The following is a 15,776-nucleotide window of genomic DNA, read 5'->3' as shown; positions in this document are numbered from 1 at the left end:
TGCTGAACTACATGCAGATTTCATCCACTTTTTCTATCCACCCTTGCAAATTTGAGACAGTTAGTTCATAACATTCCGATGGCAATAATATATGAAATATATATAAATAATTTCACACACACACACACACACACACATTAGATTAGATTTTAAATCTAAATCTAGATGATGTATTGCAGCCTCTTCACTGAATTTCCTGGAATGGGTCATATGAAGAAAGCCAATTCTCTCAAGAGATAGTGCCAGCTATCAAAAGCCAGTGTCAGTGCCAGTCTTACAAATTCCTCTTTTAGTTTAGTAAGATAAATAACCTACATAGTCTGTGCTCGCATAAAAGCAGCAATCAATAAAAAAAAAGTCTGTCAAGTCAACTAACAAGAAAAATGAGGAAACATCTGTTATTTAGGCTAGGCCTATATGAAGTTGTTTTCTTGTATTTTTCGTGAGCATGAAAAAAATACATGGGTTAGGTTTTTCCTCGCCTTAAGAATGTATTTCTGTAGATTCTGCAATTCGTTTATTGAAATACTGAACATGTAGCCTAGCTCGGAAAAACTTACGGTAGCTAAATAAAGTAGACCTCAAAATGTTGCCACCTGCTCTCACGTGACGCTCCGGTGACATCACGAAACCCCCTTTCTCACAGCGATGAGACAGCGCCAGGGAAACAGGCGAAACTGCGCGCGCGTCCCCTCCCCCAAAGGAAGTTTGCCACCTTAAAAACTCTCGTGCCCGAGTGGTTCTCATTGCATATTCAAGGTGCGGAGAGAGGACACAGGTGCTTTTCTCTTAACTGTTCACAAATTCTACAGGGAAACATATAGAGTTTTTTTTATTCCGACAGCGCGTATAAGGAGACCAAGAAAGGCAATACACTCAAAGGACTTTATCCTCAACAACTAGTTTGTCTTTTGGAACAAAAACTGTTTTTTACCTGTTATTTTTTGACCTTTGATTTTAACATTTAGTTTTTTTAACATGGCAAATAAAGGACTTCAGCTTTTGGGATTTGCCCTGTCGCTAATTGGACTCATAGGCTTAATTATTGGTACTATTTTGCCACAATGGAAGATGTCTGCCTATGTTGGTGATAACATCATCACAGCAATCGCCATGTATGAGGGTCTCTGGATGTCTTGTGCGTTTCAAAGTACGGGGCAGATACAATGCAAAGTCTACGACTCCATCCTGCAACTTAACAGTAAGTGTTTTATGGAAGAATTAAGTTATCATTTGGCTGTGTGAATCGCCCGCCTAGTTCCTTGTCTTTCTGAATTATTTTGAAAACGTTGTGGTTTCCCTGTTAAGGACATCAGTAATTTCTTACATAACATAGTCATTAAGATAATATATATATGTATATATTTGTTTTCAACATTTTGCCATTAGTTTCTTCCTGACCTTGTTCAAAACCTGTTTGAAACGCCTTTGAGCGCGTTCCCGATAGTGATGACGTTACGCAGCAGGTGTGAATTGTTCTGGAAAATCTTTTTTTTTTTTTTGTATGTTATAAAATATAAAAATACGTGATTTTGGTTATCCTGTGCGATGTGGCATGCCCAAAGAAGTTTCCAAATGTATTGTAATATTCGGATCCACAAAAATGAGCTCGAGGTGATCTTGAAAATGAGCTCGATGTGAAATTGATTGCCGCGCACCTGTTCTACATAGGTAGGCCTATATGCAGGCTACGCAGACTGGGACATATTGCAGTAGCATGTAGGCTGTTATAGCCTACTAAATGACACATCTGCACACAAAAAATGAACCACAATTTCAAAAGCTCACATTTTCTCATGTCCACTTGGTTTGAATAGGGTACGCCAAACGTCCAGCCACACCTGCTGGAGTAGGCCTAGCCTATCATGTCACCGTGATCAGTTAGGCTGTTTGACTGAATGCATAGGCTATGCGATCATTATTGAAATCGAGAGTGGCAACTGCTTTTGCAGAAACATTTCTGGAGAATGGGCATGTGTTACAAATATACACTATTGGGTATTGCACTGGTGTTTCCAAGCATGATTCTGTATTCTTAGTAAAGCTTTGTAGCACTAACTTGGCATTGGGCCAGAGATGGTCTCACCGATTAAATGATTTGTTGTCATTAATAGTTGCGCTTTTGTGTGATGATAGTAAGATTGTGGCCGTAGTAGCACAGATGTGTTAATGGATTACACCAAGTCCAGTAGCATTGGTCTTTTGTGATATTCACGTAGCCTACCAAAGCTGTAGGCCTACTCAATGCAAAGAGTTGACACGCCTGGGTTACGCTGTTACTAAGGATAATGATTAGCTAGATAGTATTGTCCCAAGCCCTGCCCATACCACCCCTCATCATAGCATGCGGAAAAAAACATCCACCGTTCCAGTATCGAGAGGGGGTGCTAGATGCTGGCTGCGGGTGAAGATGCACTTTGTCTCCCGCTTATTTTGCCAACAAGCTTGCGACTTGGAGTCAGTTTGCAGGTGTTGCCTGTGTGTTATTTTGCACACTGTCTGCAATTAGCGCGAGGATTTAAATATTCGTTTTATTGCCAGAGTTGCTATTGGCAAAGGCAAAGAACAAAGATCAACACAAGCTAGTTTTCACATAATAACTTAAGAGTTGGCTGTTACATACCTTTCCTGCTGACTATTTCAAGCTCGTGTTAATATATTCAATTGACTTACTAGCTCTACTCCAGTCAGCTAATGAGTTATAGCCAACGGATTTTACTGGACTCTATTGCTACATTCTATGTGATGGTGTTTGTCTGATGGTGATTGTTTGGCAACGTTATCCTTCAGATCTGTCTAGGTATAATCCCCCCACCACACACACACACACACACCTTGTGCTATTGTTACCCCAGGGCTTTTGCTTATCTGAAGAAGGTCTCTTGTCCCTTCAGCACATCAGTAGGCCTAATGTTGAATGGCTCCTTGGTTTGGGTGTGGGTGTCTAGTTTGCATACTCACATTCTTCCCATTTTCAGTAAATGCATGCAGATGCTTGGCTAAACCCTTTATCTGCAATTGAAGTGACATACTAACATACCTTTTATTGTCTTTTTTGGATCACCCACAAGTGTCTGTTGTTACTCCATAAAACATAGTGAGATGTTTGACTTGTATATCAAAGCCTTAGATAAGGACATGGTAAAACAATTAAACACTATCAGACACAAACAGTTTTATCGCATGTGTAAACAAATACACACAAGCCAGAGCTGATAAAGGTGTTTTAATATTATGCACTGACTCTTTGAGTTGACCATTGGCAGTTTATTGCTTCTGTTTAACTATCAGAGGCTTGAAGCGGCATACAGCATGAACTGATAAGAACAGGAAATATGAGGATTTGCATTTATTTGTAAAGGTTTGATACAATATCAATTGAATGTAGTACATTAGCAGCGAGTGAGAGCCTTGCTTTCCTTCACATTTGTCCATCCTCTTTCTGTAAAGAGGTGTACTGCTGAGACGTGATTCAGTGGATCCCGGCAACGTGCATGTAAAGGTTCATGCAAAACAGAGGTATCCGTTTGAGTGAAGTGGGTGGTTCAAGCGAGTGAAATTCGACTCTCTTTTCACTGACCTGTCACAACTGGTCAGACGAGTTGCCCTTAGTACTGTATGGAAACAAACACAGTTCTCGCTCTGTCTTGCTCTCTCTCGCTCTCTCTCTACGGAAGCTTCCGGTTGTAACCGGTTTCAGGTGCACCTCACCACAGGTGCTGAGGGGTGGAGACATGAAAAGGAACTGAAAGGGGAGGGGTGGGAGAGGGAGTGTGATATCAGTGTAAGGTGAGAGTGTGTGTGTGTGTGTGTGTGGGGGGGGGGGGGTGGTTTCGAGGTGTAATACTTTTCTTATGAGTGTTTCAGTGTTTCATGGGTTTTTATGGGTTATCATATGGACCCAAGGTCAAGTTAGCCATCTTCAAGGTCTTCCATACAACAATCACACATATGTAAGCAATGTAGCAAAAAGAGTTTTGGATCAATGTCACATTGAAGTGAATGAAGTGTCATGAAGTATTATTTTCATTCCAGAGATTTTAACTCGACAAGACAATTCAGATTAAGATGAATTGAGACTCACCCTTGTTTTTTCTCCCCCCCCCCCCCCCCCTGTTCTGCTCAGGTGCTCTCCAGGCCACACGAGCTCTGATGATCGTAGGCATCATTGTCACTGTTTTTGGCCTTGGCGTGTCCACTATGGGCATGAAGTGCACAAACTGTGGAGGTGACGACAAGACCAAGAAGTCTCGCATCGCCATGACTGGTGGGATCATCCTGTTGATTGGAGGTAAGCCTGCTCCCATTGTGCTTTATTGAAACATATGGGGAGGGGGGCAGTTACCAAAAAGCCTAATTATGCTGTAGGACTCAAACAATACTGGTAATTGAAGAGGGGTTTCTTGGTTGTGGATCTGTGTGTGTTTGTGTATGAATTGCCTGGGTATGCTCACATATCTGATCTTCTTTTTCCCCTCAGCACTTTGTTCCATTGTTGCCTGCTCATGGTTTGCCCACAGGATCATCCAGGACTTCTACAACCCCTTCACTCCTGTCAACACCAAGTATGCACTACCTCCCCCCTCTCTCTGAGTTAACTGTTTGGTGTGGTTTGAGTTTGATTGTTTTGTTTTTATTTAAGATCAAGAGGATAATTAGATTGTTAATGTCATTGCTCATGACATTTAACATTGTGGCAGTTTTCAGCAGATCCTGATGTTCTTTCCCTTTCGCCTTTTCAGTCTTAATCCTTCATGTTAAAAATGTAGTTCTGAAGCTTGGTCCATGTTACCTTCTCAGTTAAACTACCAACACAATTTTGCTTTTGGGCTTGCATAAAGAAAAATCATACATTTGTGTGTATATTCATACATTAGTGTTAGTGTTTATCCATCTGAGATAGTGGGTCTCTCTGCAGTCATTGAAAAGTTGACCACTATTGAGATGATGCGCTTATGAACATCTCAATGATAAGTACTTCTGAACGGTGATCGCATCAAATGCAATGGATTGCATGACAAGTCATCCTGACAATTACTATAAAGTCATCTTTCAAGATAATTTTTAGCCCAACTGATTCCTCAAAAGACCTATCCAAGGCCTGTGTATCTGTGTGTGTGTGTCTGTCTCTCTGTGTGTGTGACTGTGTGTTTGCAACTGATAAGCAACTTTTGCCTAATTTAATCCAAGCCAGCCACATGGAGTTCCCCTGTAACCACTTCTCTTCTCTCTCTTGCTGTCTATAGGTACGAGTTTGGCTCTGCCATCTTCATCGCCTGGGCGGGTTCCTTCCTGGACATCCTGGGAGGGGCCATGCTGGCGGCGTCCTGCCCCAGGGGCAAGCCTTCACCCAAATACCCCATCTCCAGACCGCCCAGCAGCACTAAAGAGTATGTTTAAGATGCATCCTGCGACCCAATCACCGAAGGAGACGCTCCATTGGCCCACAGCGTTAAGGGTTTTTCAGTTGGTGTCTGTGGGTGTTTACCTTCAAATGTACAAGTACAATCTTTTCCCAGTTCCTCTTAAGGTACATGCTAGAAGAAGCCCAGACAAAACCTGGTCCAGCGTTAAGGTTTAAGGGCGAAATAATTTTACTCTTCCCTACCAACAGGGACAACGGTCCATAGCTAAGCTCAGGGAAGGTTCCTGTGTTTTGATCCCAAATGTTCTTGCATTACCCTTTTACGGTATATGTTTTGTATGTCTTTGTACATAGTAGTGACATGTCCTCCCTTGATTTTTTTTATTGGTATGTTTGTGCCAGAATTAGACTTGCATGCAGCTAAAAGGTGATTGATTAGGTTTTATCAATAGAGGAAGTTGGAGGGAAAAGCACAGTGAGTTGATTTTCTGTTTTTATAATCTGAAGCTGCAAACATTCCAAAAAATACATCTCCCCTCAAGTTTGAGGAGGTCCCCCAGCTGTCTCTCAATGTTAATGATCAAACATGAAGTGCCTTCTTTAGTTGGCAGAGATGACATTTTTTTTTTATATATTTCATTTTTACTTGTTCCTACACTGCTATAATTGCATAAAATCTTCAACGGCACTTTGTTATGCTAGGTCTAAGGTTTTTTTTTTTACTTTCTGTACCATATTCACCTTCTTGTCTGAATTATTATTTTTCTTTCTGTTTGCATATTGTTTATGGTCTCCCAACTTTGTAATGTAGCTGACCTACTGGCTGACATGTTGCATTTTCAGTTACACTGTACTGCATTTTTTAAAATCTCATTGGTTACATAGTGGCACACGTTGCAGCTTTTTACTGTAAACACAAATCTTTTAAACATTTTACCTGTGCTTTTAAAACCCATATGGGTTAGGCCTACATCTATACCATGCAAAAGATCCTAATAGTATGATTTTCTGCCACTGTTCAGTAATATTTAACTTATGTTGTATGCCATTATTGATTTGTCGTTACTGACTTGTCTGTCATAACATTTTCTGTATATAATACAAACTTAATAAAAATTAAACTGTTCATATGTTTTTCTTTCACTGGCAAAATTATTTTGATGGGACAGTTTTGCCATATCTTACTCAGCCAAGACAGAGTTCAAAATAATTAGTTTTAATCATAGAGGAACTAATATGTACACAAATAGCACACAAATGTTTGAAACAAGCATGCGAGGGATTGACACCTGCATGAAGAACATTCTAGTCATTGCTTTGGCTTTGACACCCCCTGGTGGTGAAATACAATAGTTAAGTTCCTCAGGTACAGCAGCAGCCTTTAAAGGTCATAATTGTACATTAAACAAGAGGACGCAACCGAACTGACATGCTTTTTTTGTGGTAAGATATGCAATTGATGGGAATGTTGTCTGTTTTATTGAGGTACCTTCAAAGCTGTAGCGAAAGGCCAGCACCAAACTAAATACCGATAACATCCTTTGCCGACAGCATAACCCATCATCTCAAGGAGTGTGTGTGTGAGTGAGAGAGAGAGATGTAGGCTATACAAACTCACAGTGCTAGTGGTTTATCTAATCAGCGAAATGCATACTAGTGTTAAGCCAGTCTAATGTAAGACGGTTGATGCGTAATAATTCGTGAGTAAAATATTTGTGCGTAATATGGGCCTATGCATTCTCGACATAAATAAATTAATAACAATCAGGAATACATGCAAGGTGTGTTTTAGAAAAATACGTTAAATAATCTTCAAAGTCAATGGCAGTGACTGAAATATCCATGAACATATAAGGCATTATTTTGCATAAAATGATGTAAACATGATTCACGTCTTAACAATACCAATGAATATTCTAACAGTTAATTTCCACTTATGGTTGAATAACTTGGGAGGGGAAATACTAATTGTAACGATGAATATCCTTATAGATAGTAGGCTGTGCACAACTTTGCATCTATATTTTCGATACTTTGCTAGGACCGCGAAAGTAGGCTATAGTCAATGTTAAAAACATCTACTGATTCACAGTGTTTCTGTGTTGTATATGCTACCTGAAAAAATTGTGCAATTGCTTGCTTGGTATATCAGCGAACCCTGCCGACAACCTCGCGCTAACGCACCTGGACAACTGCAGCAGACTCGCACCAAAGTTTCACGTTTCATCAGATCGTTCCCGGTGACAACAGAGCCTTGCGACTAAACTACATGTGATGCGCATGCTGCTAAAGTAGGCCTACTAGGCTACAACGTATTTAAGACTTCAAGAAACAGTGTCCAGGTTTTGCCCGCTGACCAGAGTAGCCTCCGGGCGTCATAAATGTTAAGCCAAAAGTTTAACTAAATTCCATGATTAAGGTATTCAGGCAGGCGAGTGGCTGATTGGGAAGGGTAGAGTTTCATTGTTGTTCATGATGTCGTCCAAGTCCTCATCTTCAATGATCACTGAAGGCAAACATAAAATAGGTAGCATGAGGCTAGAAGTCTAACAGCGCACACATGTTGCGAAAACCCATTCAATCATGCAGCAATTCTTTGTGAACAGCCATGTCAGAATCTGAATCGTGCATTAGATAATAGCCTCCACCTCTGCCGCACTCACCTCTCTTTGACCGTCCGATTTGTCCCAGCTTTGGAGCCCTTCGGCCTAACCTCTGCTGGTGTGAGTTGGGGTCTATAGTGCCCTGGTTTATGTCACCAGTCAGTTGTCGCACCTGACACGGGTTATGGGGACTTGGCTGAAACACCCCACTAGGAGGCAGAAGTTCGGGCATGCCCACGGTTCCGTACATCTCGGATTCCGAGGGAAAGATGTTGCCAGGATTCTTCACTGAAGGTTCTGTCACCCTTTTCAGTAAAACATCGTCCTTTTCCGTGCGCTCCTTCTCCTCGTCCTTACTTCCGCAACAGTACAGCATGCAGGATTGCAGAGCGGTCTTGAGATGATAAGGAACTGTTCGAGATGTCCTGTCGCAGTATAAAACAAGGGTCTGTTAGCTCAAATACACCATGACATCGTTAATAATTATCTCCACATCATACAATAAATTTAAAGACCGTGTGTTCGGCGACATAGATAAACTATACCGTAAGGGTGTGGTACACCATATATAACTGAATGTGACATACAGATAAAAATGCATGTAAAGAATAATTTAGGCTTGTTAAAATTTCGCATTAATTTCAGTTGCAGTTGGCCAGTGCGGCGTTTTTCATGTGCATCCATGTTTAGCTAGAGCCAACACATATATTAGCAGCTACAGTTATCCTTACACCCTCATCACAGACGGATTTTACACCAACATTCTCATCGATTAAATAATCTACAGGTTCCGACCTTTGTTAGGATAGTTTAAACGCCTTCGCCCCGGGTTTATCAACGGCACGATGTTGCTGTTTGATGCCAACTGAGGCCCCCCTCTGAATAAGCTACGTATTTTCGTTGTCTTAAAGGAGACGTGTTTTCAGTCGTAACAGCAAAGGGATTTCCCCAACATACCTCGTCCCCTCACACGTCACCACGTTCAGACATTAGGATGTTAGAAGAGAAAGATAGAGATGGATAATGGATAAACTGTGTAGGCTACTGACTGAGCAACGGTTTTTTTTGTTGCTATTTTCTTATATGTATGAGGACAAGGATTCTTGAAGCACAGTTTCTGAAACCAGCATTAACACATGTAACTAAATAATTTAGCCTACCAGGTGACTGACATTACATTATCTGTTATACACTCAGTTTGTAATTTTGTAGTTCACTTTTTTTTTTTGCAAAACTGGAAACTCACTGCAATAACACATTTCAAGCTAAAGTGTAGGCAACATATTGGTGTCAATTAACACTATTTTGACATTTGTCTTTCTCTGGATTACAAATGAGGACAATAGTGGACAGAGAGTAAGAGGAGTGAAAATTAGAGGAGGGTGAGGAAGAGGAGAAGTAAGATACTTAAATACTTAAGTATGATTTTTGAGTAGCCTATCTGTACTTTACTTCAGTGGTTATTAAACTGGGGGGTCGGCAAAAATATCGGAGGGGTCGTGAAATGATTTGCAGCTGAAGTGAAGACTATTTCTAAAGGTTTTTAGATCAACATGTTTTAAAAACTGGGATATTCAGTAGCCTTAGATGTAGGCTTTACAGTTCACAGTGTTTCCATAATGTTCCTCCAAAAGTGAATGCTCTGTTATATTAACGCAAACTCAAATCTCTACCTGCGCCTCTTGCAATGATGAGCTCGAAGAAGATGCTGTAGGCTACATAAGCCTAGTGCCAGAAGACTATGCAGTTTTTTTTTTGCCACAGGAGCGCCAGTTATGGGCCTACATTGTATGAGTACTAGTTATCCTTTGGACATAATAAATCAGATTGTCTGTCAGGATCTGGCCTGGGCTGATGACTTTTGTTTATTGTCCTGTGTTTGCTTTTGCCTGTTCCCCATGTGCTCTGTTAACCTGTCTGCTGTCATGTGACTGTCTCCACCCCTTTGCCCTTATATGGTCTGCACTTCCTGTCTCGTCAGTTTCCATCCATTACTGCTCACACCTGTTCCCCGTTATTGTCTTGTTGGTCTCGTCCAGTCCTCTGTCTTTCTGTTAATTAGTCTGTGTATTTCTGCCCCCCCTGTACTTGACAAATCTGTTTGCAATTGAGACATGAGAAGTAGGGATGAGCAAAGCGAGGCTTTATGAAACACTGAAACGTTCGAAGCAATTGTGCCAAATTGTTCCGAAGCTTCGAAACAATTCCGACACCTCAGAGCTGTTTAGGGTGAAACAAATCTGTCAACAAACAAACAAATGCTTCGTATTGGAGATGTAGTCTTTAAAGGTTGTGGCTTGCTGTGTTACCTGTGTTCAGTCTTTGTCAAAAGCTAAGCAGTCATGCCCTTGGTCAATTACTGGATGGGAGACCACATGAAGTGACAATAAAGAGATTCTTATTGCTGCCGCTAGTGTTCTCTAAATCACTTTCTTCTTATAAAAACTCTCGATTTTTGACCATTCTGAGAGTTTAGTTGAAACTGTGTGGTGAATTTATTAAACATAAACAGATACGATCTGAAACAATACCTTAAATCAAACGGGGATCGAACCACATTTGAGCAGCCTGGGCTAGGCCTACCGTGCAAAAAACGCCCTCACTAACCACTACACCATCATGGTTATTGCTTAAGAATAGTCTACACTGTTAATTGAACGCGCGGGCACGCCTTCCGACACCGGTGAAATGCACCGAAGATTCACTTAACTTTGGTCACATGACATGGGGATTTTGAACGATGTTTCAAAGCAGTGGTCACATGACATGGCTGTTTTGAACTACGTTTTGAAGCAGTGTTTCGAAACACTTCTGCTTCAAAGCCTCGACACTGATTCGAGACATCGGTTTCGAAAGTCACACCCCTAATGAGAAGTGGTCTGGTGTTGACCAGGTTATCCTCCATGATCATTGTGAAATTGGATTAAAATTAGACAATCACCTGACATTCACCACATAGCTAGATCTTTAGGGTACATCATTAAACTATAAATAATCACTCAAAATTGAGTTGTCTGATTTTGTATTCGGCAGTTAAAATGTTTTTGGATTTGTGAACAGAGAATGAATAATGATTAAATTATATTATCGCATCCATTTGAACAGTTACAAAGTTATGACAATAGGTAAAATGTTTTTGTTGGATGTATGACTGAACAAATGATGTATACTGTTATTACATTGTATGTATTACATTACAATACATTAAAAATGACAAATACTGTACTTCTGAATACTTAAAGGAAAATTCCGGTATTTAGCACTTTGAGTCCCTTTTCTGTTTTTTTTTGGATGAACTAGAGTGGTGGACACCGACATTTTGACGATTGGTCCTGTCTCGACTTTTCTGACTAGTTTTGAATCGCCTTTGACTACAGAGTGGCTGCCTACAGGCATGCTCAAACATGTCCTAAAACAACCCTTAACGTTTTCAAAACTGTGCAACTCACCGAGTGGTTAGTGGTGTTCAAGTCGTGTGAGGACAAATTGGCAAAAATAAGGACACCCCCCCAATTTCTGCTTATAGGCATATTCCGGTTGTGTAACATTAGCTAGCTGGTACATAGCTGTGCAGTATGAACTTTATGTAAACCTCCCTCCCGACGCCATAAGTCATGGTAGTAAGAGAGCTAGCAGTCTGGACATTTAGCTTGATTGTTAGCACGCTCAACTCCCGACTCCTGATCCAAGGTGCTGCTGTTTGCAGATTTGAGTCCGGGCGAGTTGAGGGCCGAGCCGCACAGTTCAACACAAGGCAGGTTACATTGGTGCCATGACTCGGATCGAGAGTGAGGTTTACACATAAACACACAACTTGTGTTTAAAAGGGGAGATGGAGGCTACATGTGTACTATAAAGTAGCAGAAATATGGTGATCACCAACCAGACCTGAACAGGAGGACAAGTTGACCAAAATGAGGACACCCTACATTTCTGCTGGTGTGTGTTTGTGTGTGTGTTACTCGCTTTCTGCTTCTTTTCGCCGGACGAATGTCTGAGAAACTCCATCGCTACCTTGTTCTAGCCGCTGCCTGGTGTGTATGTGAATAGTCCCATAGAGCAATTTGTTACGTTGCGAGACAGCAAGACTTTCTGGCTCGCCGGACCAAAGTTGCAAGGCTGTTTTTTCCGCTCACAGGCACTAGGGGGAAGCAAGACGGCCACCTTTCAACCCGGAAAAAGTCATATAACCATTCCAATAATGTTGTTATATAAGTATATATATATATACATATACTATATACAATTATACACATATATATATATATTATATATATATATATATAGTATATATACTCTTTTGATCCCATGAGGGAAATTTGGTCTCTGCATTTATCCCAATCCGTGAATTAGTGAAACACACTCAGCACACAGTGAACGCACAGTGAGGTGAAGCACACACTAATCCCAGCGCAGTGAGCTGCCTGCATCAACAGCAGCGCTCGGGCATTTCGGACTTTAGCCGTTCCGACTAGTCGGGGTTCGAACCAGTCCGAAGTGCTAACCAGTAGGCCACGGCTGGCCCCATTGTTATGTTAAGGTAAATGAAGCTAAAAAAAAACTGCATAGTTCCCCCTTTAAAGGTTTTTAGCTTAATTTAGTGTTCTTTTGTCTTCATGGTGGAATTATAGCCAGGAATACTGATTGAACAGCGACTTGACCTTGGTGTCTGTATTACTACACTGTACACATTCACTGCACTCAGGGGATCTCCATTTCACTAGTTGTGAGACTACTTTAGCATCAGTTCGCTGGAATTCATACAATCGCTTATTTTGCATTATATATTTTTAATGAATTAACATTACTTTGTAGAAATCACTTTGACATTAAGGAGGGATTTTTTGTAAATTATTGTAAAAAGGGTCAAATTAAATTGATCAAGATTACTTTATACAAAAACGTATTCACCGCACACTCTTTCTTCTTGTTTCTTGTTTATTGACACCAAAGATTCCATTTATAAAAGCAGTAAAAGGGGAAATATCCAAGGGGTGAATACTTTTTATAGGCACTGTAGACCTGGATGCTCACTAAACTGTGCAGCCACCGAAACAGAAACAGTAGGAGACAAAGTGTTGGTGCATAAAGAATAACCTTTCGAAATATTTATATAACATACTTGGGATTTCCTCCTTTTGTTGAGTCGTTAATAACATAATTAATGTCACTCAAGTTGTGCGCAACAACAAAGGGACCTCATCACCGATTTCTTGTCATGCCAGTTTTACATCTTTGACTGAATACAAGCAAAATACTTATGAGCCAATTCACAAGTACAATGCAACTTCTCCTTAAAAAAGCTAACACCATCCACAATGGTATGTTCTGCTTTTGGTTCATCTGCCATCCACTTCTCTCTGCACAGCCACAGAAATCAAGATCTGCTGGACTAAAAACCCAGCAATTCCTGGGTGGTGTCACCAGGGTTGTGTTGTCGCTGATATCAAGAAATCTGGATTAAAACAAGTAACAATAATCAGACCAGATTACATAAAAAAAAGTGTAGTCAGATTACAGTTACATTGTTGAAGATTACCTGATTACATTTTGTTTAATGTGTTTCATTACATACAGGGATGAGCAAAAATACATCAGGATGTAGCCTATTTTAAAATAAAATACCAAATATCCTCTTTTTAAACGTATCAAAAAAAACTACAACACACTGTAGCCATAATGTATCAAAACAAAATACTGTATTTTTGTATTTTGAAAATACTCAAAATACTTTTTGAGTATTTTCAAAGGGGGCATGGAATCACTTTAAATCAGCTTTTTTTTTTATCCCAAACATTTAGGCTATTACGTGCTGCTGCCATCTGGCTTGTGTTTTAAAACTCCCATTGCTTTTAAAGAGTGGTACAAAAAATCCTTCATCCCCTTTTCTATCCAAGTACTGAATGGACACAACAGATAGACTTGTCCATTTAGTGAGCCCCCACCCGCCCCGTATCACTTCCTCCTCTTATTATTAAATTAATTAAATTATTATTTTGTGCATATCTGTCTGTATTGTAGTGTATTGTGTCTGTTGTTCTGTGGTATGTGATCCTGTCTGCAATCAAATTGCCAATTTGGAACAAAGAAATAAATTGAACTGAGCCAAACTATTAAAACGTGAATAAGGCTACATATGGAATATCACACACCAGAAATTCCAAAACGATTCAACAGTTCTAAACAGGCGTCTGTGGCCAACCCATGGGTTATTATGTGATATGTCATAAATAGGGCCCCTCAATAGGTTATATTATTCACCCTGATATCTAAACGGGGGCCCCTCAGTCAAATAACACAGGCGCGCACGGCCGTACACTTGCAGGCGCGCCTGACCCTATGTATGATAATCATGCTTTGCAATTGTAGCAGGGTAAGCAGGTCCTGCTCTCTGCTGTCTGTCTCTCACTGATTAGCATGATTGACAGACCCGCCCAGTCATTAGCCTTTCACTGATATACTGGCAGGCAGGTGCTTCCCGTGGGAGCGTTCCTGCCTTTTCCACTTCCGGGGTCCTGATCATGGTGTTGTCGGCGAAATGCACTAGTTTGGCTAACTGGTTAGCTTTCTGATGAGCTGCTATACAACCAAGTGGTGCCAGCTCATCGCTGTTTTGCGTTAAGGAGTTGCGGCTACTGGGCGACGTGATTTGTTCAGTTTGGAACAGGGCCGGTCCTTCGTTAGGATTATATTCTGTGCGGCTCGAAGAGACGGCACATTTTTATCATTCAAGAAGATTGGCCATCGGTGCATTGCCTGCCGTCACCTAAGGGCTGCTGTTTTGTCTCTGGATGTTTCTTTTTTTTGTGCAATAATTGTATTTTGTGTCTTGTTATTTGTTTGTCTCAGTTCTGTTTGACAAGAAACAGGGGGCCTTAATGGGTGGTTAACAATCTTAAAATGGGGAGTCTACCGTAGGCCTACTAGTTTCCCTGGTTTCACCTGGTGTGTCTGACGAGATTTTCGTCACATGTAGCAGTGCGAGTGTGAGTTGTGTGTCATAACTTGTTTGCAGTGCAGTGTAAATTGCACGATAGCGCTCTCTCTCTCTCTCTCTCTCTCTCTCTCTCTGTCTCTCTCTCTCTCTCTGCTGTTCCACCAGTGATCAAGTCCCTGTCCTGTCTATTATGTCATGTCAAATCATGTAGCTCCATTTTTTTTATAATAAATATATATATTTTTCTAAAAAGACGTCTCTGTCCTGCATGTGTCAAACCTGTGTTGCCAATTAGCAAGGTTTGTGTGAATTGGTGACCGTTATTTCCTAGTGTTAACAAATACCTTAGGTGGCGTAGTCAGCTACAATCTTCCCCTTTTGAATCTGCCACATAATTGAGATTTTTTTTCACAGCAAGATGCCTTAAAGGTGTTTGTGGTTATATGTGTAAGTCTCAATCTGTCATTTATTTGCACAATACTTGCCAGAAGTCATAATTGAAGGGGTTATTTAGCTCAACCAACCGCGACCCAGCTAGAGAATAAATTGGACGCCTATTTTTTCCACTTTATGTGAGTGGTTCTGTACAGAAATACAAGACCAGTTGATAGTCATAATTTGTGTGTAAAAGGGGAAGTAAAAGCTACATGTGTGTTATGATGTAGCAGAACTAGGGTGACCACCAACCAGACTCTGAAAAGGAGGACAAGTTGTCTAGAAAGTGAGGACAAATTGGCCAAAATGAGGACACGACTTGCCAACCTTGACATGGACATTGCATTACCCTATACCACCCATACTGTCTATTTATTAATTTGCAAATGTACATACTCTATTTATTCTTATACATAGCCATATTCTACTGCCCTTC

At 40.7% G+C, this 15,776-nt stretch overlaps 1 protein-coding gene across 1 annotated transcript; it reads left to right on the top strand.

The window, feature by feature from the left end:
* Window positions 1-744: 744 nt before the first annotated feature.
* On the top strand, window positions 745-6,491 carry cldn7b (claudin 7b). Its single transcript, XM_076273502.1, has 4 exons — window positions 745-1,201; window positions 4,127-4,291; window positions 4,481-4,565; window positions 5,247-6,491. Exons 1-4 carry the CDS (start codon window positions 979-981, stop codon window positions 5,398-5,400), a joined length of 627 nt encoding a protein of 208 aa, XP_076129617.1. The 5' UTR covers window positions 745-978; the 3' UTR covers window positions 5,401-6,491.
* The last annotated feature ends 9,285 nt before the right edge of the window (window positions 6,492-15,776 follow it).

The sequence above is a fragment of the Alosa pseudoharengus genome, unplaced genomic scaffold (genome assembly GCF_046254945.1).
Source record: "Alosa pseudoharengus isolate Yale_2024_CS ecotype anadromous, Long Island Sound unplaced genomic scaffold, YU_APseudo_1.1 YU_APseudo_1.1_scf_8, whole genome shotgun sequence".
In the NCBI taxonomy this organism is placed as follows: domain Eukaryota; kingdom Metazoa; phylum Chordata; class Actinopteri; order Clupeiformes; family Clupeidae; genus Alosa; species Alosa pseudoharengus.
This window is presented reverse-complemented; position numbering and strand designations above follow the sequence as displayed.

Excerpts from the sequence above, each read along its gene's own strand:
- cldn7b (XM_076273502.1), top strand. The coding sequence starts at position 979 with ATGGCAAATAAAGGACTTCAGCTTTTGGGATTTGCCCTGTCGCTAATT. Across the intron at positions 4,292-4,480 it reads GATCATCCTGTTGATTGGAG|CACTTTGTTCCATTGTTGCC; the intron begins GTAAGCCTGCTC and ends TTTTCCCCTCAG. Across the intron at positions 4,566-5,246 it reads TTCACTCCTGTCAACACCAA|GTACGAGTTTGGCTCTGCCA; the intron begins GTATGCACTACC and ends TGCTGTCTATAG.